The sequence below is a fragment of the Phacochoerus africanus genome, chromosome 11, assembly GCF_016906955.1.
Source record: "Phacochoerus africanus isolate WHEZ1 chromosome 11, ROS_Pafr_v1, whole genome shotgun sequence".
In the NCBI taxonomy this organism is placed as follows: Eukaryota; Metazoa; Chordata; class Mammalia; order Artiodactyla; family Suidae; genus Phacochoerus; species Phacochoerus africanus.
In genome coordinates, this window is record NC_062554.1 from 104,864,965 (window position 1) to 104,892,348 (window position 27,384).

The 27,384-nt window shown below is 47.6% G+C and overlaps 1 protein-coding gene across 12 annotated transcripts in view; it reads right to left on the reverse strand.

The window, feature by feature from the left end:
• The window catches only part of ATXN7L1 (ataxin 7 like 1), a 269,582-nt gene that overhangs the window by 71,361 nt on the left and 170,837 nt on the right, over window positions 1-27,384 (reverse strand). Inside the window, exon 1 of one of the 12 annotated variants that reach the window (XM_047752418.1) lies at window positions 9,035-9,076. The exons of 7 other annotated variants lie outside the window; for them this stretch is intronic. Coding sequence is in view for 1 of the 5 variants with exons in the window: in XM_047752414.1 (XP_047608370.1) it covers window positions 6-51 (46 nt within the window). In the remaining 4 variants the exon portion in view is untranslated. 4 more of the 12 variants (XM_047752415.1, XM_047752416.1, XM_047752417.1 and 1 more) reach the window with 4 other exon arrangements.

Genomic DNA, 27,384 nt, shown 5'->3' on the forward strand with positions numbered 1-27,384 from the left:
CTCACCCACAGGCTGCCATGGGCCCGCAGCAGCCACTAATAACGGAACCATTTCTGCTCTCCTTGCAGTGGCAGTTGGCAGTGGCAAACAGGAAGTTGTCTTGAAGTAGGGTGTGGTTGTGCCCTGTCAATGTACGAGCACAGAGACACCACTTGTTTTTTCCCCTCCAGCCCCCTTCTGCTTCCCTCTGCTCCCTTCTTTTAGGAGCAGAAGGTCTGCATGATTTCGGTGAAAACACAGCTTTTTACACGATTTAAGATCAACCATCAGCATTATACAAAACCCAAACCAAAGGCAGAAAGGAGGCTACAATGTAGCAAGGGTCTGTTTCGCTCCCTCCAGCCACTTGCTCGTGGCGCTGTGCGAATCCCTGGCTGTGCGTGAACCCTCCGTCCATTTCTCCACAGCACACAGGAAACGGGACCGGCTGGAAACCAGGCCAGGGGCAACGCTGATCGCACTGGGGAGCTGGCCAGGCTGCCAGCAGGCCAGCCACCAAAGTGGCCTCAGGGCCCACAGTGCGCACAGTGGACTGAGGACCATCCACACATGGGAAAGAAGGAAAAGCACAGGTCGTCACTTTCCAATAATTTTTAAACTTTGCGCGAAAACGACCTGCAAGATTTCCTAGCACAACTTGCATATAAAAACAACCAAGAAAAATCACTGGCGAGGAGATAAATGCATCAAGTGTGCTTGGAGCTGCGCACACACGCAGAGGCATGGGGGTGACGGGCTGGTAAGGTTAGGGTGGCTGGCTGCTTCCCGGGGCTGGGAGAAGTGTGCTATAAAATTTTCCACTCCGCTCCTACCCAGGCCCCGAGGCTGGCACCTCCAGAAGTGCTGTCCAAGATAGACTGGTCCCCGACCCAGCCTCCAACTCCTGACCTCTTTTTCAGGCAGCTCCTCTCCCCACTCCAAGCCTCAGCCCTGTCTCAGCTCCAGCGCCAGCCCACAGCCCCAGAGCACTGTCTGAGCTCAACCTCGACCTCGTACTTGCTAAATGGACCGTGGGCTGACAGCATGCCCCGCCTGCCAGGCTCTCTCTTCCGTGACCTGGGCCCGGCCCCACGCCATCCTGTGTGGCAAGCGTGCCCTGCGCTCACACTTACACATCCCGGGGAGACAGGCTTGCCGTTTGGATAAGGAGGCTGAGCCAGTGACACGCTGGGCAGCGCGACTCGTGGGAGCTGTTTCCTGGCTGCTGGCTGAGGGCCCTGGCCAGTCAGAACGCACCACTTCCCCTTTAAGAGAGCACGCCCAGATGCAATTAGGGAAAGGCAGAAAGAAAAGCCCGGAACAGCCAGGGTTGTATCCTGAATTTAGCAGATGAACTAGGGTTTTCCCGAATGGCACACACAAGGTGTGGTTGGAGGAGGCAGCGGACTCCTCAGAGGAGGATCCCAGGGCGGTCACTGTGTGTGGAGGGCCAGGGCCTTCCTGCAGCACCTTCCCCCCTGCCCCAAACCCTGCATGATGGCCCCTGGGTCCCTTGTCCTGGCCTGGTCCCAGGGCAGCCTGCAGGCGCCTCAGGCCTTTCTGCTCCCTCTTCCTGCAGGGCTCATCCGTCCTGATGGGCAGATGCCCAGCACTGTGCTTTGGGGAGAGCAGAGATGTCATTTATAAAGATGGAAAGATACTTCTGTGGGACATTTGAACTATGAATTCAAGTCGAGAGTTTGCCTTCATTCTTTCTAATTAGAAAGTTTATCCCCTGATCTTGGCAAGAGATGGTAGATTCGGGGGCGGGGGGTGATTGTCTAAAAAAGACACTGGGTCCCAAAAAGCCACATGTTGTTTGATTCCGTCTATGCAAAATATCCAGAATAGGTAAATCCACAGAGACAGAAAGTAGATTGCTAATGGCCAGAGGCTGGGGAAGCAGGGCCTGGGGAGTGACTGCTTTAAGGGGTAGAGGGTCTCCTTTGGGGGTGATGAAAGTGTTTTTGGAACTAGGTAGAGGAGACTGACCCTTGTACAACAATATGAAAAAACTCAGTGCACTAAATTAGAATTCACTGCTCTAAAACAATTTTGTTATGTGGACTCCACTTCCACTAAAAAAAAAAAAAATCAGTAAAGTTAAAGTGTATTTTAGGTCTCCTAGGATCTCTCTGTTTCATGCAACATTTTTTGGTAAAGTCTACCCATTACCTGGTCTTTTTAAAAAATTATTTATTTATTTATTTATTTATTGCTTTTTAGGGCTGCACCTGCGGCATATGGAAGTTCTCAGGCTAGGAGTCGAATCCAAGCTGTAGCTGCCAGCCTACACCACAGCCACAGCAATGCGAGATCCAAGCCAAGTCTGCGACCTACACCATGGCTCACGGCAATGCCAGATCCTTAACCCACTGAGCAAGGCCAGGGATCGAACCCACATCCTCACAGATACTAGTTCAGGATCGTAACCCCCTGAGCCACAATGGTAACTTCCCCTATTACCCGATCTTAAGTTAACCCTGGCTGAATAGTATATGCCTTTTAATAAGGAAAAATAAAACCAAACCTCTAAGAGACCAAAGCTTTCCAAGACTGAGAAATATGGAGAATTTCTGACTGCGGGAAGATGCCATGATCTCATACCAGGGCACACAAGCTGGGCAGTGCTGAAGCCCATCTCAAGTGAGGCCTTGCCCCTCAGCGGCTTGACCACAGAACCAAGGCCAGAGACAGGGAGTCTCCCAGGGGAGAATTACTCAAGGAGAATATATTTCGGGTCTCTGACTTTGGGCTTCCTTTCCTCCTCTTGTAGACAGAGATTCTTCCCAGAATATGGGAGAATCAGTTTCCTGCTAGGAGGGGTCTATGCCGGTTTGGTGAAGGATGAGTTTCTACAATTCCATTTCTTTGGAATGGAGCCAGTGGGAATGCGGGGGTGTGGCCTGACCACCCACCTAACCCAGCCCCACTGGAGGAGGCTGGAGACGGTCTGCTCCCAAGGCTGAGTCTGTGAGCCTTGTTCTCCAGACCCTGGACCAGCAGGTCAAGGGCTCATGGGCACCCGGCCCCCACTCAGGGGACTGTCACGAATAGGCCTGCTGGATGATGCAATAATAGAAGAAACGCAGATGAAAGGGCAAGCCCCGTGGCCTGGGAGCCCGAGTCTTTCCAGAGACAACCATGAGCAACTTTTCTAGGATCTGTTTGCTCAGAGTTCCAGGATGACACAGAGGATAAAGCTGTGAACAGCTTCCGTGGGCCAGCTCTCCCAGAGCCCTCTGGTCCTTCTGGGAGCACTTCCCCTGCCGCTTTGACCCTGTTCTTTCTGCCCCCGCAGGTGCCCAAGGTTCTCAGCAAACAGGTGGCTTAGGAAAATAAGATGCAGTATTTACACTGTTTGGACATCTGAGGAGCAGCGAGTTTAGAGCCTTAATTCTAAATACGAAAAAACAGGCTGACTCAACCCAATTAAAAAATGGGCAAAGGACTGGAACACTTATTTTTCCAAAGATACACACACACATATACATACACACATGTACATATATATATATATATATATATACACACACACACACATATATATGTATATATATATATATATCTCTCCAACAATCACATGAAAAGATGATCAACATCAGTCATCAGTGAAATGTAAATCAAAACCACAATGAGATACCACTTCACACGTACTAGGATGGCTATGTATATAAAAAACAACAACCAAAAAAACCCCAGAACGGAAAATAACAAGGGCTGTTTGAGGACTTGGCAAAACTGGAATCCTTGGGTGCCCCCCGTGGGAACATAAAATGGCACAGCCTCTATGGAAAACACTATGGTGGTTCCTTGAAAAATTAAACATGGAATCACCATCTGATCCAGCAAGTCTACCCCTGAGGACTATATCCAGAAGAACTGAAACCAACTACTCAAACAAATTACTATATACATGGAGCACTGTTAGCAATAGCCAAGAGGCAGGAAAACCTCAAATGTCCATCGATGGAAGAATGCATAAACAACTTGTGGCACATACACAACGGAATATTATTCAGCCATAAAAAGGAATGAAATACGGATACCTGCTACAACATGGATGAATCTAGAAAACATGATGCAAATGAAAGAAGCTAGGCAGAAAAGGTCACATTTTGTATGAATTCTATTTATATGAAATGTCCAGAACAGGCAAGTCCACAGAGACAGAACACAGACTGGTGTTTACCAGGGACTGAGCAGATAGGGAAAGAGAAATAACTGTTTCATGGGTATGAGGTTTTGTTTTGGAGGGATGAAACATATGGAACTACAAAGAAGCAGTGTTTGCATAACATTATGAATGTATCCAATGCCACTGACTTGTTCACTTGAAAATGGTTAGTCTTACATTATATGAATTTCACCTCAAAAAAACCAAAAAACCTGAAACCAAGAAAACTCTGCAAAAAATAAGGGCCAAGACACTCCACAAACAGAACAATCAGTTTCTGAATAACTGAGACTTATCTTCAAAACCCTTCTTGGAATCACTTAAAGGAAATAATTTTTAAGTTAAAGTAACTAGGCCAGCAAGAGATAGCAGATAGACACACTTACTCCAACACAGCGGTTTGCAAACAGCCGATTCAGGTCTACAAAGAAGCATTAATTTGTCCTAAACAATATTCACACACATACACACACAGGCTGCATAAGCTATGTACAAATGGGGCTCTAAGACACTGGTCCCTTCTGCCAGCTCCCACATCCTAGATAAAACCATCATTTCTACCAAATGGACTCAGGTTTTAGACCTTGAAGTTGGGACTCAGTCACAGACTCTCCCCAAAGCAAGAAGAAACCCCACAAGTAATATTCCCTACCCTCCCCCCTTCTGGCTCTTTCCAGGGCTGCCATCACCCTCTCAGCACTGCAGCCCAGGGGCCACCCAGCCTGGCTTCTCCATGGCAGGCCCCGGTAATGGTGCTTTGCAAACACACACAGCTATACAGCATGACTGCTGGACAGCCCCCGCTGTGGGAAATGCTTTGTGATGCCCCCACATTCATCCCATTTTTGCCCTGTTGGGTCACCTTGAACCAGTCCAGTTCCCCTTCCATGGGACATCCTGCCAAATGTTTGTTTCCTGAAATCCTTCTCCAGGCTAACGACTCCCAGACATCATTTAAAGCCATTCCCTAGGGAACATCATTTTCACTATTCTCCTGATCTCTGAGACCTCTTGGATCCCACTGTCCTTCTAAACTGCGGCATTCAGAAGGCAGAGCATTACAGGTAGGGTAGGAGCAGCACCCAGCTGTCTGTTCTGGATATTATTCTGATATTGATGCAGCTAGAGGTCTTATTGTTAAGAGCTGCATTCCCACTAAGTCTTTCATTCCCACTAAGTCTTTTTTTGGCCACCTTGCAGTATATGGAGTTCCTGGGCTGGGGATCAGATCTGAGCCACAGTTGCGACCTAAGCCACTGCTGCGGCCATGCCAGATCCTTTAACCCACTGTGCCTGGCCGGGGACAGAACCTGCGTCTTGGTGCTGCAGAGATGCTACCAATCCCATTGTGCCACAGTGGGAACTCTCACCCTAAGTTTTATTTCACACACTTTGCTGTCAAGCTGCTTATTCACAGGTATCCTTTAAAAATGTCACCTTGTTGGAGTCAGTCCATGGCTCCAACCTGTGCAAATCTTTCTGGACCCTGACTCATGAATATAACTATTCTCCCTCTTAAATCTATGGCTTGAAAAATTGGATACTCTTGCCACTAATGCTTTTCGTCTTCCAAATCCTCATTTTTTTTTTTTTTTTTTAAATGGCCGTCCCTGCAACAGTGAAGTTCCAGGCCAGGGATTGAATCTCAGCTGCAACTGCAGCTGCAGCAACGCTGGATCCTTTAACCTACTGCGCCAGGCCGGGGATGGAACCCGAGCCTCCGTAGTGACCAGAGCCACTGCCCTTGGATTCTTAACCCACTGCTATGGCGAGAACTCCCCAAATCTTCATGTGTAACTTGGAAGAGGACAGGGCCAAGCGTGAAACTCAATACCTTCCCCGGCGTGATAGTGACCGAGAGCGGCACTCCAGAGGCGAGACTCTACCAGGCCACCTGCCATTCAGGGCAGCTGTGTCACTTGACCCACACTTCATCTTCGCTGGTAAGGATCCCATGGACAACTAACAAATGGGGCTCTAAGGACAGGCCTCCTGTTACCAGGGGTTGAAGGACTAAGTGTAAAGCTCTTAGCAGTGCCTTGCACACAGTGGACAATCAAATGTGTCTTTATAACAGAGAAGAAGCACCATAACAGAAGAAACCTTGGCATTCCAACTCCCAAACTCCCTTCCTTATTGGTAACCAAATATAGACATCAGGCAGCTGAAATCAATACAAGGAGCTCTGGTGTCCAAGAACTGGAGTCTGAACCCTGGCTCTCGCCTTCCAGAACCTCCACGCTCTGAGGTTAACAATACCTGCCCTTCCAAGGCTACAGGGAGGAATCAGTGAGATCAGGCATGTAAAAGAGGTTTAAAAGTTGAGCCAGGCTGTGCAAACATAAAAGAACGATCTTAGGATTATTACTGTTAGACATCTCTCAAAATCTCTCAAAAACACTGTTTCGGCTGGTAGAATCTTGCCTGTAGATGCACTGAGGCTGCCAGAAGGCGGGTCTTTCAGGAGAGCAGCTGAACTGCCTCAGAGCCACTTCACTCTCCCAAGGAGGGCAGGGTGGGAGGGCTTGGCCAATTCAAATGCAAAAGCCCAAGGGTGTTCAGTATTCGCTGCCATCCCACCTAAAACAATGGCCTGTGGGTTCCCTTCAGGGCTCTTCATTCACCCCAGCTGCGAGGTTATCTGTACAGTGGGATGGGGACCCCCGTAGTCACCCGCTAGCTGAGACGCACACAAACCCACACATACCTCCACCCAGAGTTCTTCAGAAGGTGAGTCTCCCAACCCCTCCCAGCCTGACTGACAGACAGGAGTGGGAAAAGGGGAGTGTAACAGGGGCCCCATTCATGCAGGCCGACAGCGACCAAATCAGAGCTAAGAGTTTCTTCACCTCTGCGCTGCAGCCAGTTCACCCAGTTCAGATGGGATGATGAGCAGGCAAAGGGCTCCCAGATAACATGCGGCTGGAACTCGAGCCCCTGTGCCTTCTTGATGCCGGATCCGGTTCAGTGTGGGTAGCGGGAGAAAGTGCAGGGCACTCTCCACACCGTGGAAGCCCCACTGAGAGCACACCTCACTGTTACTTTCTGCAAGGTGAGAGGAGACCCCTAAACCAACACAAAACAACCAAAACCCTCCGCTTTCATAGAGATGAGAGAAACACAGAGGAGAAAAAGGCAGAGACGTGTGGCAGCACTGGGCAGTGAGGACTATGTCACACCTGAGCCTAGGTCACATTTGCTAACTTGGAAATTTCTGTTTCAACTGTCCATCGTCATTCGACAGACAGGGTGAGCTGATGATGCTGGGGGCGGGAGGAGGCCTGGACGTGTACCTGCATCAGGCCAGACTCCTTGCTCAGAAGGCCTTTCGTGAGGCCCAGATGATGTTTTTGCCCTCCTTTTCAGATTTGTTTGGTTTAAAACATTTAACCCGAGGCACAATGAAGTGTCTCATTTTCGACGTGCTCCTGGACCATTAGACGGGGACTCCACTCTCATTACGCTGATGAATGTGCTACTTACCCATGCAAATTCCGGGATTGCAGACACGGAGATGGGAGGTGCTCAAGGTAGGGCTCTCGAAGGCTGATTTAATTACACAGCCATTCAGTGGGCCAAGCTGAGCAATTTTTAGCCACCTGATCTAGTAAATATTATGGGAAGCCCTTTCATCAAGTGCTAATGATGGCTTAGGGATTTCCAACGTGCGGGGCTCTAGTTCTCATTCAAATATGTCCACGGTCCCCAAAGACACTACCGCCAAGACCAGAAAATCAAACGGATCACACGTGAGCCAGTACACCGTCTTGCAGTTAATGACTTATTTTTTGTACTATAAACCCCTGAATATCACTGTCATTTAGGGGAGGGCAAACCTGAAAACCCACTAGCTTTCCTGTGGCCAGCCTTCCTCTGCCCCTCCCCCAGGGTCTCGGCGGTCCCGTTGACGGGTTTCTGGGCAGGCTGCACGGCTCCCGAGGGTTGCACAAAACAACCACCACGAGCCCATTTCGGACGTTTGAAACAATACTCAATCACTGCATCCACTCTCCCAGAGCGTCCCAGAGGAAATGGCATCATTACTTTCATTTTACTCCGTTTGGGACCAACCAAAAGAAAACAACACGTCCTACAGCAATTATCCGGGTATCTGATGTCGGCCGCTGGTGAGTATGCTCTGGAATGTTATCAAATGACCTCCCCGAGAAATGAATTTTCAAGAGCTAAAATAACCTCGGTTGCACATGCTCGGCCGTTTCTCTAACTGCAAAAACGGATTTCACTTTCTGCAGTTAGAACAGAAAACTCTCAGGCATCCCCGTTTCTTCAAAAAAAAAAAAACTATAAATAACCCAGGATCAGCAAAATTTATGCAAAACATCCTTCTAGAAGAAGAAATGTAAACTAAAACCACTTACAGAGACTCGAGCTGCCAACTTAATCTGATTCTACGACGACTATAAACACGTTGTACTTTTAGAACCTAAAGCGATCCATATTAGCACAGATGCCATCGCAGAAAAGAAAAAGAAAGAAAAGGAAGACCCCTCCCCCCCACCCTGCAACTAAACAACAACAAAAGCCCAGCCCCAAACAGAGCACCGTGATTCGGGGTTCGGGGTTCTGCACGGTCCAGGACTCGACGGCTGACCAGCTGTAGTCAGTACCAGCTATCCGAGCTTGCACACGCCAACTGTTTTGACTACAGGCACTTGTTAAACACAGAGTTTCAGGTCCTACCAGTTGGACACCAGAAGTTCATAGAACTGACCCAGTGCCAAGAACAACAAGCCCAGAAAGCGAAACGGCTGCCTCGCGCGCCCGTGTTTTTGTTAACTGTTTATGCAAGCCCCAGAGCAATTGGGTAACAATTAAGAAGACAACCGAACTTAAATAACAAAAGGAGAAGATTACCACCTGGAAGGAAATGTAGATACTGGCAGATAAAGGGCAGACGTCAGCCTAGTTTACTGGAGGGGTGGGTGGGGGGTTTTTGGAGAGAACCAGTGATGGTGGGGGAGGGATGGGTGTCACATGACAAACTGCGGTTATTAGCAGAAGGAAATGGGTGCTTCCTTGAAGCATCTTTACTTCGAGATTGACTGAGAGCTTTTACAGATGTTAAGGCCTTGGTACACATCTGGGGTGACTGCAGAAGCAATGGCATATGGACGCTGGTAAGTACCGGAGGAGAAAAAGGGGGCGTGCTGAATGGAGGGTTCAAGGAGCAGAAAAGGGACTTCTGAGTTCCCTGCTCTGTGCAGTGAGGCCACTGGGCCAAGGAAGCAAATGGAGGGGACAGTGTCCCTGGGTTGCTTCTGATCTGGTGCTGAGAAAGGTTCCCTTTTCCCCTGTGAGGTTGGGGCTGTTGGGGCCAACCTTCCTCCCTTGTCCGGATGGGAGTCTGTGTTGTCTTACAGGTGACAGTGAATAAAGTATTATCATTTGGCAAAATAAAATAAAAGGGAATGCTTAAATTGCTTATGTAACAAAGTTTTCATTTCTTTCCCAGAAGGCATCAAGCACCATCACATTTTAGGACCAAGACAATGGACCAGATAAAACTTGAGAATTATCTGAGGATTTGAGAAACGTGAATTGCCAAAGAACTGCAGTGCAGGTGTAAGAGTAAGACATTTCAGATTGCGGAACGGATTCAAATCTAACCTCCACTCTCACCTTTATTCCTTCCTTCCGAGGTAGAATACTAACTCAGGTCCTCAGTGTAGGAGCATGGGCTTTGATGCATTCTTCCATATGGCTATTGATTAACATTTGTGGCTTAAGGGCTCCAAGGAGTAACATCCTCACAGGCCTTGTTTACTATAGGGAGTGTACCTACACCCAGATGGATATTAATCCCGAATCCCCTGTGACTCAGTTTACAGGAAGAGAAGGACAAAGAAACCATAAAGCTTACAGGACATTTCCACCCCAAAAACCCTTATTGGACAAGGACTGATGTAGGTAACTGAGCAAGGTCCATGGGAGAAAACCACATATTTCCTGACCCATATGTTGTACCCTCCCATCTTTAAGGGATAGGACAGTAGACAGCAAGGGACTCTTCTCCCTATCCCAGCATCCCTGGGAGCTACCTGCTTTCCTTTAATAAAGATTTTGCTTGCTTGCTGCCTGTGTTCCGGGAGTTCATTCTTTGACTGTGTGAACAAGAACCAGGAGTCCGGTAACATCCCTTCATCCCTCCCTTCCTGCCTTCCTTTCTTTCTTTTTCTCTAGCTCTCTTTCTTTCTTCCCTCCCTCCGTCCTTTCTCTCTTTCCTTCCTTCCTTATGTATCTATCATTTACCTCTGATTGTGAAGAAGAAAATGCTGCCCCTTTCCCACTCCAGAGGTTTAGGGGAAAGTAACAAGTAGGTAGGAACAGGCTGTTGGTAAAAGTCATTGTAACTGTGAGCCAGGTTCTTGTTTATTCTGGACAGTAAATGTCATTCCTCTAGTTCCAGGGGTCACCAGTGCAATGGTGGTGAACATGAACCTACACAGTGGCTGTCCCTTTCCTCCCTAAGGAACCCACGTTTTCTTACAAACTATATATAGAAATGGTTTCACTGGGATCTGAAACGGAGCCGCCCTGAGACGCAGCAGTTCCCAAACTGATCAAGAGAGAAGACCAAAGGTGGCTTGGAGCAGCCCAGACAAAGGAAGGAGGAAGAGGAGGAAGGGGTGCGCTGGAGAGAAGGTCCAGGTGGGGAAGGTGAGGCTAACGGCAGCCCCAGCCCCTGAACTGACCAGTGACTTCTTATAGGGGCCCCAGAACTTTTGGGTCCAGCCTCTTAGAATTCCATGGTTTACATGTCTCCTCCCCACAATTATATTATTTGATTATCAGAAACATCCTAGGAGATGGAGGAGGGGTGGTGTGATGATGTGCATTTAACAGGAAAACAGAGGCTGGGAGAAGCCTTGGCCTCAGCCACCCACAGTGACTGTGCTGGTGTGGCGCTTCATTATCCACAAAGCATTGGAAAGGTCGTGGGCTTTATTATTCCTATTGTCACAGACTGGTAAACTGAGACTTTAGAGAGGCTGCAAATCATGTCCAAGGCCACAATGCAAATCAGAAACAGCATCTAGGTCTAAACTCCTAAACCCAGTCCTCCTTGCTTGCCTCTATCGTGTTTCCAGAACACATCATCAGAGAACTGAAGAAGGCCAATAACGTTGTTTTATTATAAAAGCACATCCTCTCCCTTTGATTTTCTTAAAACCCCCTGTTTTCATGGTTTTTCAGTTCGCAGACTGCAATTCCCTCACGCGGAGGGCTATGCTCCCCGCTGCGGGGAGAGCTCTGGACCTCTGTGCTCCAGAGCTACCATTTTAATGCAAAGCAACCTCCTCCACCCAGTTTGCACCCAGTCCTCCTTTGATTTGATTAGTTCACCCACGTGCTAATCCCTGGCTCCTCACCTAATCCCAGTCTCAGCAGTAGCCAGAGCAGATGTCCCAGCAGGCCTGCCAAGCTGTGCATTGAGTACTAGCCTGCATCCCCAAGGTGTGCGGTCTCCCATGTACAGGGGATGTGGTTGCATCTTTTCTCCAGCACGTGCTTCAGAGCTATCCTTTTGCTGGGTTCTTTTGCACTAGAGGTCAGTGAAAATTAATGGACCAAATGAAGGGTCCCAATGTCTGTGCAAGTGGACACACTTCCAGCTTGATGGCGGTGACATCACTACTAAGGGATACTCCCAGCTGGATAGGGGGGGACATTACTACTAAGAGATACTCCCAGGAGTTCCATCATGGCTCAGTGGTTAATGAATCTGACTAGGAACCATGAGGTTGCAGGTTGAATCCCTGGCCTCGCTCAGTGGGTTAAGGATCCGGCATTGCTGTGAGCTGTGGTGTAGGTCACAGACACAGCTTGGATCCCACATTGCTGCTGTGGCTCTGGCGTAGTCTGGTGGTGACAGCTCCAATAGACCCCTAGCCTGGGAATCTCCATATGCCATGGGTGTGGCCCTCAAAACCAAAAAAAAAAAAAGAGAGAGAGAGAGAGAGAGAGAGATACTCCCAGCTGGATGGGGGTGACATTAGTACTAAGAGACACAGGTTCATCACAGGTTTGGGGCGTTTCCTGAGGAGATGTGGCAGTGAGTCAGTGCAGACGACCATGGGATTTGGCAGGGGTGAGCGGGATGTTTGTTAGGAACTCAAGCCCCTGGGGCCATGGCCAGAGATGCCAAATGTGGACTGCAGGAGGGAAAAGGTCAGGAGGTGATGATGTGGAAGTTCTAGAATGTTTTTCCACCACCTTATGAATCTACCTCTTCTCCCTTGAAAGTCCAACACAGCAAAACACAGGACTGAAGGCCAGGGGAGCTGAGTGCCAAGGGAGACTTTACGCTGAATGGCACTAAAGCAGACAGGGTCTTGGGGACTCATCATTCTTTTTTTTTTTTTTTAATTTTATTTTTTTCCCACTGTACAGCAAGGAGATCAAGTTATCCTTACATGTATACATTTTCCCCCCACCCTTTGTTCTGTTGCAATATGAGTATCTAGACATAGTTCTCAATGCTACTCAGCAGGATCGCCTTGTAAATCTATTCTAAGTTATGTCTGATAAACCCAAGCTCCCGATCCCTCCCACTTCCTCCCCCTCCCATCAGGCAGCCACAAGTCTATTTTCCAAAGTACTCATCATTCTGCACGCTGCTGTCCATGGGAGAAGCTCCATGTTAGGTGAGATGCACAGTGGCTCCTCCCACCAGTTTATGTGAGGTCTTTTTGGTAACCACAGGACATTTGCATCCACCCTGGCTGAAAAGAATATGGGGCCTGGGTAAATCAGAATAGTCTCAGCAGGAAAACGCTGTTTGCTTACAAGACACAAAGTGAGTAGAATATTTCCACATGCTCTTTGACTCCTCTGAGCACAGAGACCATTTTTTTTTTTTTTAAAAAAACCAAAAAGTAGGACACATGGTTTGACAAGCACTGGCATATTTAGGGACGACAGCCTAAGTTATTTAAAACCGGAACTTCTGAAAGTCCAAGAGGCATGGCCACCAGACTTGTAAAATCAGTGAAAATGCGCTAATAGAGGGATACACAATATTAGCATTCATTTGTTGCTGTGGTTGGTAGTGCTGGGCTTACGGAAGGTAGTTCTACCATAGACGGGTCAGAGAGTGCTTTGCTCATGGATGCGGTGATTTTGGCTGGGCTGGTGAACACGGGACAGTCAGCCTGGAGGACAATAGCAATGATAGAGACAAAACGGGGGTCCTCTTCCCAAACTCTGCATTTAGATCTCTGTCCAATGAAGGGTGCTGCATCAGAGTACAAATACAGAGAAGGAAGCTGGTCAGGACTCGGTAAGGTCTTTAACACATGGCCTGGGTATGTGGAGAGCTGGTCAAATAAAGGATGGAGGCAAAGAAAGATGGAGGCCTGAGCTGTCAGGAGACAGGGAAGCAAGGTGAGCATGGCAACAGCTATGGCCACTGTTGGCTGCAGACCTGACTTTACCCCTGACATTGCCCTGCAGACTTCCAGGTCAGGACCTACAGCTCATCTGGACACTCTTTTCCTTTCGCCCTATTACCAGGGTTCACAGAGCCAGGGCCAGCCTGTTTGACTACCTGGAATTGACTTTTGGCCTAAGCCTTTGTGATGTGGGCTCATGATCAAAGCCAAGGGTACAGTTTTACACATATGGGGCCACATATCCTTGATCTTCAGAAGAGAAGGCCAATTTCAACCAGCTTTAGCCGGTACTGCACAATTTGAAAAGGGACTTTATACTGAAGGTCAGTAAATGTGGGTTGACTGCAGTCTGGACCATTGGACCTCATGTTCCCCATTCTGAGTCTCCTTTATCTTTGTGAGCCAATACTTAGCCAGAGCATGGAAGCCTTGCTGTGTGTTTTAAAGACAGGTTTTGAATGAATGAATGTAGTACTACTTAATATGAATCACAAAGATGATTGTATATGTTATTAGATATTCACTGGAAGGTGAATATCTTTAAGTATGTATGAAATTTGGTGTTTTAATTAATTTTGCTTTCATTAATTATTTTATTCTTATTTTTTTGCCACACCCATAGCATGGGGAAGTGCCTGGGCCAAGGGCTGAACCTGAAATACAGCAGTAACCTAAGCTATAGCAGTGACAATGCTGGCTCCTTAACCCCCAAGGCCACCGGGGAACTCCAATTAATTTTTTTTGTTGTTGTTTTTTGTTTTTTGCCTTTTTCTAGGGCTGCTCCCACGGCATATGGAGGTTCCCAGGCTAGGGGTCTAATCCAAGCTGTAGCCGCCGGCCTCCACCACAGCCTCAGCAACGCGAGATCCGAGCCACGTCTGCATTCTACACCACAGCTCACGGCAACACCGGATCGTTAACCCACCGAGCAAGGCCAGAGATCGAACCCGCAACCTCATGGTTCCTAGTTGGATTCGTTAACCACTGAGCCACGACAGGAACTCCTTTTTTGGTTTTTTTAGGGCTGCACCCATGGCATATGGAAGTTCCCAGGCTAGGGGTCGAGTTGGAGCTACAGCTACTAGCCTATACCACAGCCACAGCCACACCAGATCCGAACTGCTCTGTGACCTCCACCACAGCTCATGGCAATGCTGGATCCTTAACCCACTGAGTGAGGCCAGGGAATGAACCCACGTCCTCATGGATACTAGTTGGATTCGTTCGTTACCACTGAGCCACAATGGGAACTCCCTCCCCCCAAAATTTTAAAAGTTGGGTTGTGTGGCATAGGCTGGCAGCAGCAGCTCTGATTTGACCCCTAGCCTGGGGAACTTCCACATGCTGCAGGTGCGGTCACAAAAAGTGAAAAAACAAAACAAGAAAAAAACTTGTATTGCGGCTCAAATTAGAAGAGAAAGTAGAAAGCCTTTCCACTCAAGATTTAAAATCTTCAAAAAAATTGTAGTCATTTTGTAAAAAGAATCTTTCGAAATATCTACATTCCACTGTACTTTGTCCTCTTAAGTGGTATACTTTGAACATCATTTGATCCTTTTTTTTGATAATTCAAGGTCTGTTCAGGGCATTTCTATACTTTGCTGCAAAATGATGACTTCAGGGCCTACCGTAGCTTTCAAACTTTTTGACCCTGATCCATCTCTCTCTTTTTTTCTTTTTTTCCTTTTTATGGCCACACCTGCGACATACGGATGTTCCCAGGCTGGGGGTAGAATTGGAGCTGCAGTTGCAGGCCTAGGCCATAGCCACAGCAACACCAGATCCGAGCTGCATCAGTGACCGACACTGCAACCTGCAGCAATGCCGGATCCTTAACCCACTGAGCCAGGCTAGGAATTGAACCCACATCCTCACAGACGCCATGTTGGGTTCTTAACCTGCTGAGCCACAATGGGAACTCTAGACTCTGATCCAACTTAAGAAAAGAATTTCACACAGCAACAACCTAGTATGCACATATATATGAGACAAAAATTCCAAAGGATAAGATTTACCTTTACTAAGTAAAAGACACTTGGATATTTTCTCTTCTATTCCATGGTTTAAAATGTTGGTCAGGGCTCACAAAATTGATTGCCCTGCCATCACCAGGGTGTACAAACGCTGAGCGAGTACGCAGGGCTTTTGTTCCTGCATAAAAAGGCCTCCAGTTCCCTCACCTTCTGCCTTTCACTTTCCCCCCCAGCATCTGGTGCCCCTTTTATTTAGCTACGGCCTGCCACACAGTCCTAGCTTGGAGTTCTAATTTGCCGAACCTGGAAACCAGACCATCCAGCTTGCCAGAATTCTGTCTAAACTAAGTGCGAAATGTGGCTCCATGAAAGCCTGAGGGGTGGTCCCTGGATGTGCCGTGGGGCTGGGTGTTCTGCTGTGCTCAGAGCTCCTGGCTGGGCTCCCAAGGAGCTTTGCTTGGTGGCAGAGTTCAAGACACAGAGTTCAAGACCGGGTGAGCTACATGTAAACACCTGCAATGTGAGTGTTTCTTCTTTGAAAGGAGTATTCTGATGGTTGGGCCTGAGGCTTGAAAGGCTATTGGATGACAGCAGCTCCTGGCAGCCATGCAGCTTCGTGAATGAGCAGCTCGGGGCTCCACGGCGTATGAGGAAGTATTCCCTACAGTAACTGACCCTATTCAGGCAGTTTGTAACAGGCAGTATCTCGCTCTCAGCTCTGAGCTGCCCTTTGCCCTGTAATTTACAGTTCCTCCTACTCAACGCTTCAGCTCTCAAGAGTCTTCCCACCTAATGCAAAGAAGACAAACAATATCTTATCTTGGTTTAAAAAATTAGGAGTTCCCATGTGGCTCAGTGGGTTTAGGACCCAGCATTGTCACTGTAGCACTCAGGTCACTGCTGTGGCATAGGTTTGATCTCTGGCTCTGGGACTTCTATATGCTTCAAGCACAGCCAAAAAAAACCGAATAATAAAAAATGAAGCAGCAAAGGGGGTAGTTGCTGTGCTCCTAAAGAAATCTAGATAGCAAGCAACCAGGCCTTAGTTAGACTGGCACATCTATTCAGTGGAATGCTGGGAAGCTATAAAAATGATGATGTAGAGCTATATGTACTGAAATGTGTCCACAATAATTGGAGACGAAAAAGAAAAAAGCAGGTTTCTAGGCGATGTCTATAATAAGATTCCACTTTTATTTTTTAAAATATAAAACATATACCCATATAGATATACACGTACAACACACAAACACAAATACATAGAAAAAAGAGTGGAAAGTTTTGCACTGAAATATTTACTCTGTTTTATTTCCTGAAATGTTGGCAGTTTTTACAATACATTACTTTTATAATAAGAAAAAAAAAAGCAATTTCACTTTTTTTTTTTTCGGTCTTTTTAGGGCTGCACCCGTGACATAAGGAGGTTCTCAGTCTAGGGGTTGAATTGGAGTTTCGTAGCTGCTGGCCTACATACACCACAGCCACAGCAACGCAGGATCCTTAACCCACTGAGTGAGGCCAGGGATTGAACCTGCGTCTTCATGGATGCTAGTCAGATTTGTTTCTGCTGAGCCACGACGGGAACTCCAGCAATTTCACTTTGAGAAAGTAAAATTCCACGTTATTATGTGGAACGGTACCTCTGTTTGGGGTACCCCAACCCATCTTCACCTTGTACGTGACTGGTCCCGTGGGAACACGAAATCTGTGTATCCCCACGGCGGCACACTCATGCTGAGTTTTCACACTCGCCCTATTTATGACGTGTTCTCAAACTTTTAATAAGAGTTCTACTCATACAGAGAAGGCTAACTTGAATCTTTGTTGGAGAATATGCACATTAATGCATATGAAGGCAAAGGAAGGGCTTATGCTTTACTTTTAAGGCTCATGTTCCCTTCTCTGATGGAATTGAAGGGAAATGGGAATCCCTAAGCAGATGGCTCTGCTAGTTACCTCTCTGGCACATGCATTCTCCAAGAAGACAAAGAGCTCACACCAAACTAGATTCTGAAGGTAGTTTTTTCCAAACCAGAGTCAGTTCAAAGCATAGACCGACATTGGGTTTAAGAACAAGAATAAATAATACCTGTGTTAATGCCATTATGCTATTCCTTTTTTGGCTTTTTAGGGCTGCACCTGCAGCATATGGAAGGTCCCAGGGGGGTTGAATTGGAGCTGCACCTGAGACTTATACCACAGCTCACAGCAATGTCGGATCCTTAACCCACTGAGCGAGGCCAGGGATTGAAGCCTCATCCTCACTGATACTAGCTGGGTTCATAACCCGCTGAGCCACAATGGGAACTCCCAGTGCCATTCTCTCTATAAAGTGTATTCATATCCATGGGGTAACATTCACATCCAAAGTGTATTCCCATCCAAGGGCTATCACCCACAAAAATGACTACGAAGGGAAGATGAGCTCATGTATTACTCTCAGCTGACAAATAATGAAAAGGAGATTTATCAAGGGGAGGCAATTGGCCCAGGCCCACCCTACTGGGGACTAGCAGAGACAAGATTCAAACCCAGTTCTCCTGGGTTTGTTCCCCATGATCTGCGCCATTCTCTCCATAAACATAGTAACTATCTGCCTTATTATCCAAGCCAGACACCTTTGAAAGTAAAAAGGAGTGCAAGTGCCTGGGCCTCAGTGCATCAGGTACAAATCGTAACTCCAGCTGTGCTGGGACGTAAGTGCTTATTTCATTAGGTCAGATTTACCGTCACTTTAGATGTAACCTTGCCCTCTCTCCCACTGTTCCCCTCATCAGATCTTTTGAACAGAAGAGAGAAATGGGATATAGTTCCATGTCTAATTTACTTTAAACACTTGAATATATAAATAAATACATAAAAATAAAAAAAAGGACTTAATGGTGTTTTACTGGGTTTGAACCAGTCAGTCTGGGCTTTACCTCTAGGGGTGATAGGCTTACATGCCATGAAGACTCCAAAGTCTGGTATTAATCTGAGGGGGTCACACTCTGACACTGGCTACTTTGCGTCCTTTGACTGTATTTGCATAAATGTTCCGAACATAAAAAAATGGGCTTCGCCACAAGTTGGTGAAACTTGTGGCTTGGTGTAATGAATAATAGCAATGGGTTCTTATTGGTGAAATTAAAGGTGTGCAAAGTATGCAGCCTGGCAGAAAAACCTTCAGTGACATTCCTGCCCCTGTACCAACAGGGTACTCAAGGCTGCCCTGTTTGCAGCCGTCACATTAACAGGGTAGATGACAGCATGGTGTGGACTTGGGGGAACAGAGATCTGTCCTGCAGCTGCCTTGACTGAACCTTTTCCATGAGGTATGGTTGGAACGAATCGATGGAGAGAGGGCTGGGATCAAGTTCACCAAGCAGGTGGATAGAACTGTTATCTTTTGACTTGATAAACGCTGGGTTTATAAATGCCTGTATGTGGGCAGACCTCAGTCTGACACTGGTATTCGTTACCACTTGGTGGGGAGGTTGTGGGGGAGAAGCTAAGCCTCAGCATCTCAACCTTCTACAAACTTCTCACAGGGGCAACTACTTTCCACCAAAAAGAACCTAAGCGTTTTGCATGGCCAAACCAGCTCAGGTCCATCCAAACAACCATGCCTCTCGGTGAGGCTGACATGAGGTTTCAACACAGGATTCCTCAATACTGTTTCTCTTCACCAGATTGTGAGCTTCCTGGAGGCAAAGACCAGGCCTGTCTCTCTCTCTTTTTTTTTTTTTTTGTCTTTTTGCTATTTCTTGGGCTGCTCCCGCGGTATGGAGGTTCCCAAGCTAGGGGTCGAATCGGAGCTGTAGCCACCGGCCTACGCCACAGCAACGCGAGATCCGAGCCACGTCTGCAACCTACACCACAGCTCACGGCAACGCCGGATTGTCAACCCACTGAGCAAGGGCAGGGACCGAACCCGCAACCTCATGGTTCCTAGTCGGATTCGTTAACCACTGCACCACGATGGGAACTCCTCTTTTTTTTTTTTTTTTTTGCTTTTTAGGGCTATATCTGTGGCATATGCAGGTTCCCAGGTCAAACTGGAGCTATAGCTGCCAGCCACAGCCACAGCAATAAACACCAGATCTGAGCTGCGTCTGTGATCTACATAGCTCCTGGCAACACCGGATCCTTAACCCACTGAGCGAGGCCAGGGATAGAACCTGCATCCTCATGGATCCTAGTTGGGTTCGTTAACAGCTGAGCCACGAAGGAAACACCCAAGACCAGGCCTGTCTTGATCATTATTCCGTTCCTGAGCCTCAGGAGGTGCCTGCCCACAGAAAGTATGTGATGGGTATTTGTCCAATGAATAAATAAGGGGGAAGTCTGTTATTTCCAGAATCTATTTCATTAACTGTTATCTGTGATTGTTCGTTACCCGACTAATGACAACCGATCTTCACAAACCATAATCCACCGCTTGCCTTGGATTAAGAAAATACTTTAAAAAGCAACAAATGAACTGGTAGTAAAAACCACTGGGATGACACTGTTTAATCCTCTCAGAAACGTGATGCAGATTGGTTTTATCATCCCATGTTCAGATGAGGAAATCGAAGTCCAGAAAGGTTAAAACTGAAGTTAGTAAGGCCAGAACTTGAAGTCAGGTTTGTCTGACTCCAAACCCAAACATGCGCTGCTCTTCAGCGGTTGCTGTCTCTCAGTTTTGCAAGGATTGAATTTTTTCTTTTCTTTTTTCTTTCCTTCCTTCCTTCTTTCTTTTCTTTCTTTTTACTACTTTACAGCAGGCTCTTTTTGGCACTTGATCTTATTTTATCAAAAGCTTTTTTTTTGGTGGGAGGGGGAAGCTGAATGGAATAATATATGAACCAGCTTTCTGGTTCTTCTGCTTTTTAATTATTTTGAATGACACGTGGCATTGAGGGATGTTTAATGGCCTCTCGTGTCTTTGAGCTGCAGAAGAATCAGTCCCTAGGAATCTGTCACAGCTCTCCTGGTCTCCAGGCCCCAGGCATTCAGCTCAGCCACCCCCACCTCCCCCGTTTTCATGCTTCTGTGAGTTGGTGCACAGCGTTCTCTCCCTGGAATGCCCGGCCGCCCTTTCTTTCTCTACCTTGGCTAACTTGTCATTATTTTTTAAGACCAGTTCAAAGAGGACCACGTTTGGGAAACCTAGCAGCCCCCTATCACCCTGCACCCCTGCCAAGTCACAGGTGCATCCCTTCTTGGTGCTCCAAGGGCACACTGCACACTCAGTGCCCAGCACAGGGCTCTGGAACCACCAATGGACCAGCATCTCTTTTCCACTGTGCCAGAAAGAGCTCAAGTCAGGGACCCTGCCTTAGCACTGGGAACAGGCACTCAAAGTATGTTAGATGATGAATGGATAAATCAGGAAATAATTAGCCAAGCCACCGTAAAGCATGAGGAAATGCAGGGACCAGCAGGCCCGCAGTTTCTAGAGGTCTGAGGGCTGGCTAACCTCAATCACTTGTCTTAGCCTGTGGCCTCAAAAAGCAATTTTTTTTAAGCCTAAGGTAATGATAGTGGGTTTTTATGAGAAGCAATAGACTAATTCTGAGTGCTTGACTTCACTGCCTGCTGCAGAAAAAAAAACCTCTGGAGAGATTTTCCCCATGTAGCAAGTCCCTACTCCCTGATGCTGGGCCAGCAGCTGGCTTCCTCTTGGGGGCTTAGGGTGATCTGACAGCGCCCACGTGACAGGCTGTGCTGGCAGCTCACGGGGCTCTCTGACTCTGGGGTGCATCTAAGCCAAAAAGTTAGCAGGTCCCAGTTGCAGGCCGGCACGTGACCTGAGCAGGGTCACAGCTTGAGCCAACCGTGGGACTTGGGCCGAATGAAATAAACAATTCCCAGCATAGCCTGACCCTTCAGAATGTGATGCTTTCTAACTGCACTGGGTAGATAAAAATAATTTAGTGATTTCCCCTCACCAAAGTCTTAGGCACAAACCAAAGAATCTGCAGGGGGGCTGTTTTGATGCTTGCTGTACAACTACAAACACTGAGGCTTTTCCGAGTTCTCATTGGTGTTGTTGGCAGGGATGCACCTGGCGTTTTGGGTGGGATAATGCTTCGCTGGGTGGAACCGGCCCATGCACTGCAGAGGTTTTGGTGCCTCTGACCCAGTCAATGACATAACGGCCTCAAGATGCACATTTCCAGGTATTTCTAGGGGTGAGAAAAGTTGGGAGGACTGCCATTCCCTGTGGGGTTAGCTTGGATTCCTTTTGTGGCAGGAACATCCCAGGCCAGGCACGGCGTGTCTGTGGGAGAAAGCCGAGGTCCTGAGAGCTGGGAGGACACCTGGGTTCCTTGAATGAAGAAGTTGTGGCAGCGAGCTGGACTCACAGAACCAACAGACTGGAGCTTGAGCAGAGGTCAAAATGGTGCAAAAGGGAAAAAGAACGAGCAGGGAGGGGGCAAAGCTGGGGCAACAGCTCTGAACCCCCAGCTACATTCAGCCTCCTTTCAGCCTGCGGGGGGACGGGTAGTGCACATAACAAAGGGACAAAGAGGGCCATTGACTCTGGAGTTCTAAGGTTATGAGGGTTTCAGGTACCAAATCAGCTCTTCTCCCTCGCCTGGCTTTAAGGGAGCAATGGCAACGCAACAGCCACCGTGTCACTGCCACCATCACCCCTGGGTCCCACTTTGCAAATGTGACCCACCGCAGAGAAAGCCCCAGTCCCTGGAAGTGACCTTCCAGGGCATCTCAGTCCCAAAAGGGGACAGGCTCTAAAACCAACGGGAGGCAAGCCCACTAAGTGCAGGCTGGAAGAGCCAGGGGAGGGGCACAGGACTCCTCACTCATCACTACTACTTAACAGCTAGAATGTTCACTCAACAGCCCCAGCAGGAGGCAACCGGCAAACCGCTTCTGAGAAGCTCCTTATTCCTTTGTCTCATCCTTCTCACTTGCTTTAAATTTATTTTATCTTGCTCTGTTGTTTGAGACTTAACAAGCAGCCCTAAATCCTTTTGCAACAAGGCCGGGTATAAATAAATAAAGCGAAGAAATAAAATACACGGCTGCACTGTCAGCACCGCCGACTGGGCATGAAGTGTTCCGGCTCTGATCTAGGAGCAAGGAGGTGCTGAGTAGAAAGGGGAAGGTGCAAGGAGGAGGGGAAATTCCTCGGGGTATCGTGGGGAACAGAGGAGGTTGGGGTGGGCCTTGGGGCCTGGGTCCCACCCTCTCCCTCCACCAAGCAGTCACAGGGCCTCATACAAGTTACAGTCATCTTGGCTTCAGTGTCCTTGTCTTTAAAATGAGGGACTGGACTGGAAGATTTCAAAGTGCCCTTTATGTCCAAGCACTGGGACTTGGTGGCACCCACACCTGGCTCTTGTGCCTCTTCTCCAAGGGGAATGGGCCAAGCAGGGCTCCTTCCAGAAAAGTTTCTGTGTGTGATGACAAATGTAAGTTGTACTGGTCACCTGAAGAGGTAACTGCTCACTCCAAAGAGGTTAATGCCCTATTAAAAGAAACTGGCACACTATTCATGGGGGGGGGGGGGGGGGGGCGGGTAGGAAGCCAGGCTTTTTTTTGTAAATTTAATAACTAATTTTCCCATTGTAAACATGGGAAAAAAATATTGGCTTTGTCTCCATCCACTGATAAGGTGGTAAGTGCCTTCTTTTCTTTTTTCTTTTCTTTTCTTTGTTTTTTTTTTTTTGTTGTGCCGGCAGCATGTGGAAGTTCCCAGGCCAGGGACTGAACCTGTGCCACAGTTATAACCAGAGCCACAGTGGTAACAAGACTGTATCCTTAACCTGCTGAGCCACCAGGCAAGTTCCCTCCTTTTAAATAAGTTCTGTGGTGGAAAGCAATGCCACATCTAATTGTACGGTATCTATGGCTGCTACACTAATCATTATTAACGATCAGAAGAATATTATGAACCATATGCCCAGGAAATGGAAATGGAAAGCACTGTTATGTTCCTGGATATTCTTCTTATAGTTGTCCCTTTAAGACCTCAGCTTTGCAACAGAAATAAAAGCAAAAATAAACAAATGGGACCTAGTCAAACTGACAATCTTTTGCACAGCAAAGGAAACCATAAACAAAATGAAAAGACAGCCTATGGACTGGGAGAAAATATTTGCAAATGATGGGACCGGCAAGGGCTTAATTTCCCAAATATACAAACAGTTCTTACAATTCAATAGTAAAACCAACAACACAATTGAAAAATGAGCAGAAGACCTAAACAGGCATTTCTCCAAAGAAGACATACAGATGGCCAACAGGCACATGAAAAGATGCTCATCCTTGCTAATTACTAGAGAAATGAAAATCAAAACTACAATGAGATACCACCTCACAATGGTCAGAATAACTATTTATGTATTTATTTATTTACGTATTTATTTTTTAGGGTCGCACTGTGGCATATAGAAAGTTCCCTGGCTAGGGGTTGAATTGGACCTGAGCTGCTGGCCTGTGCCACAGCCACAGCGATGCAGGATCCGAGCCCTGTCTGTGACCTATATCACGGTTCACGGCAATGCCAGATCCTTAACCCCCTGCGGGAGGCCAGGGATCGAATCTGCATCCTCATGGACACTAGTCAGTTCTTAACCTGCTGAGCCACAATAGGAACTCCAGAATAACTATTATTAAAAAGCCTACAAATAAAAAATGCTGGAGAGAGTGTGGAGAAAGGGGACACTCCTACACTGCTGGTGGAAGTGTAAGTCAGTACAACCACTATGGAAAACATTACGGAGGTTCCTCAGAAAACTAAAAATAGAACTATCACATTATCCAGCAATCCCACTCCTGGGCATATATCCAAACAAAATACTGATTCAAAGGGATACATGCACCCTTAAGTTCATAGCAGCACTATTCACAACAGCCAAGACATGGAAGCAACCTAAACGTTCATTGAAAGACGGATGGGTTAAGGGAGTTCCTGTTGTGGCTCATCGCGTTGAAAACCTGACACGGTGTGTTCACGAGGACCTGGGTTTGATCCCTGGCCTCACTAAGTGGATTAAGGACCTGCCATTGCTGCAAGCCACCTTGTAGCTTGCAGATGTGGCTCGGATCTGGTATTGCCCTGGCTGTGGCGTAGGCCTCAGCTGCTCTGTTGTGACCCCCTCCAGGCAACTTCCATGTGCTGCATGTATGGCCATAAAAAGGAAAAAAAAGAAGACGGATGGATTACGAAGATGTGTAATGCCATTAGCAGCAACAGGGATGGACCTGGAGATTATCAGACAGAGAAAAAGACAAGTAACAGATGATATCACTTACATGTAGAATCTAGACTATGATACAAATCAACCTATTTGCCAAGCAAAAACACACTTACAGACCTAGAGAACAGACTTGTGGTTGCCAAGGGGGTGGTGGAGGAGCAAAGGATTAGGAGTCTGGGATTAGCAGATGCAAACTAGTGTCTATAGGATGCATAAACAACAAAGTCCTACTGTATATGGAGTTCTTGTTGTGGCGCAGTGGTTAATGAATCCGACTAAGAACCATGAGGTTGCGGGTTCGATCCCTGGCCTTGCTCAGTGGGTTAAGGATCTGGCATTGCCGTGAGCTGTGGTGTGGGTCACAGACGAGGCTTGGATCCCGCGTTACTTGTACACAGAATGGCTTAAGACATGGGTTGCTTTTAGGAAACCCAGTTCAAAATGTCAAAGAGAGCCTTATAGCAGTGTTTCTCCCATGCCCCAATCATCACAGGGGTCAGGTACCAGATAACTAGAGACAACCCCCCCACCCAGCCTGCTTCAATTATTCAATCTAGCCAATCCTAAGCCTGTTTACTCTGCCTCACACGTTCCTTTCATGGAAACCACAATAAAAGCTCTTGCTCATGCTTTCCCCCATCCCTTTGCCTCCTAACTGACCCAGGTGCTTCCTTGTGTGGCCCTCTGTGACAGGGCATGCCACTTCGGGCAGGAACTGTGAATAACAAAGTATCTCTTCAATGGCAAATATCTCCTGATCTGTTGACCTCACTGTGTGTGAATCATAATAAAACCTACATCTTCAAACAGCCAGGCATGAGGCCTGGTGATGCTGATGCTGCTGATCTGCGAACCACACTTAGTGTAGGAAGGTTCTAAATTACCGTCAGGGAACAGGGTGCTGTAGCTGGACTCTGAGGGGAAGGACTGCACTGCACACATGTCTGACTGCACCGGAGCCCAAGGTGCTGCAGGAATGAAATGGGCCACGTGGCTGAGGCTGCTACAGGGAAGGCCCTAGCACTTCCATCTTCTTTTCCAAAGGAAGTGGGCTCTTGGAGCCCTCCTAGATAGACGTTAAATCAAAAGCTGCAATGAAAATGAAGCAGGGCTGAGGCCCCTAAACTATCACAGGCACAGTGGCAAGAAGGGCGACTCAAGGCTCCAGGGGGAAAAGTATGGACTCTAGCAGGCCAGCTAGCTCAGGATGGCTGTGTGCTGGCTAAGCCGTCTGATGCGGGCCCTGGATGCTGCGTGTGCATCCTCAGGAAACCCATCAGAAGACTTCTAGAGAAAGCTTTGGCATCTAAGCATCTCACTGGTCCTCCCAGGAAGAAGCTATCTAGGTACCCATTTGCCCTTCTGCCTGGAGGTATGTGAGGGCTCTGCAGACCTCCCCTCCCTCAGGGAGACTCCGGGCCCACAGAAGTAGCCTAGACAGGACCTCAGACCTTCTGGTTCTAAGGCCAGAATACTTTCCAGCATCCCAGGATAGCATGGCTCCATGTGTTACTAATAAAAGCAAATCCTGCTTAGGAACTCTCAATTGTAAGTATTTCACATGGCTTATCTCATCTAATCCTTATAACTCTAAGAAGTAGCTGCTATTTAAATCCTTATTTTCAAGATAAGTGAGCAAGTCCAGAAAGGTTAAGTAGCTTGCCCAAGCCATCCTCCAACAGGCAGGGTCAGAACTTAAATCCAAATTCTGCATCCGAGAGCCCCTGCCTGCTTCCCTGCCTAGGGCAGTGTTGTTCTGTTGGGGGAGGGGGTGAGCTCAAATCTGTACCACGAGTATCAGCACCGCCCGATAGCACACGGTCTTGCCCACCCTAGATCTGCACTTACAAGCTCTCCAGGCCAATCTGCTGCACGGTGAAGTTTGAGAAGCCCTGTATCATACGCAAACCTGATGGAAGCTCATTTCCTGGGCTAGGTGGGCGGGAACTGTACAAGTGTAACTTTGATGAGAGATTTCTCAGCTCAGCCTAATGCTCCATGAGCCAGCCTGGTATGCCAGAGAGAACAGGCATGGGTTCAAAATCCAGCTCCGGCAGCAGCTGCCAGCTTGGAAATGTTGGGGCAAATAGCATTTTCTCTAAACCTCTTTTATTCTTCATTTGGAGAATAGGAATGTAATATCCGTCTCCTAGTACTCACGTGGACATTGAGTGAGGTGACCATATAAAGTACGATGCACCCATCCAGGCCCAGGAGATACTCTGCCATGGACAACCCTAGGAATTCCTCAGAGCTTCCCATTTTTTTAAAATTCATGTCCTTTCGTATCATGCTTTCTAAGAGTATGAACCCTGAATTCCTTCGGTGGCCAAACTGAGACTACCTTTGTTCCCTGACTACACCTGGTAAAACTGTCACCACTGGCAGGTCGATCAGAATGCACACCCGATCCCACAGCGGAGAGGTGGAGCAGGGATAACAGCGGTGAAAAATCAGCTCTAGGCACACACCAAATACTGCAGCGATGATCCCAGTCCTTTGTGGGCCAAACCAATTCTCCATGTCCAGCCCTACAGCCCTCACATCTCCTTTGGGGCTGGGGCCTCCCAGTCAGACACTAGTAGGCTTAAGGCATTGGCAAAGAAAAGCGACCCCCCTTTTCCCCTAAATAAGAGGAAGGAGACAAG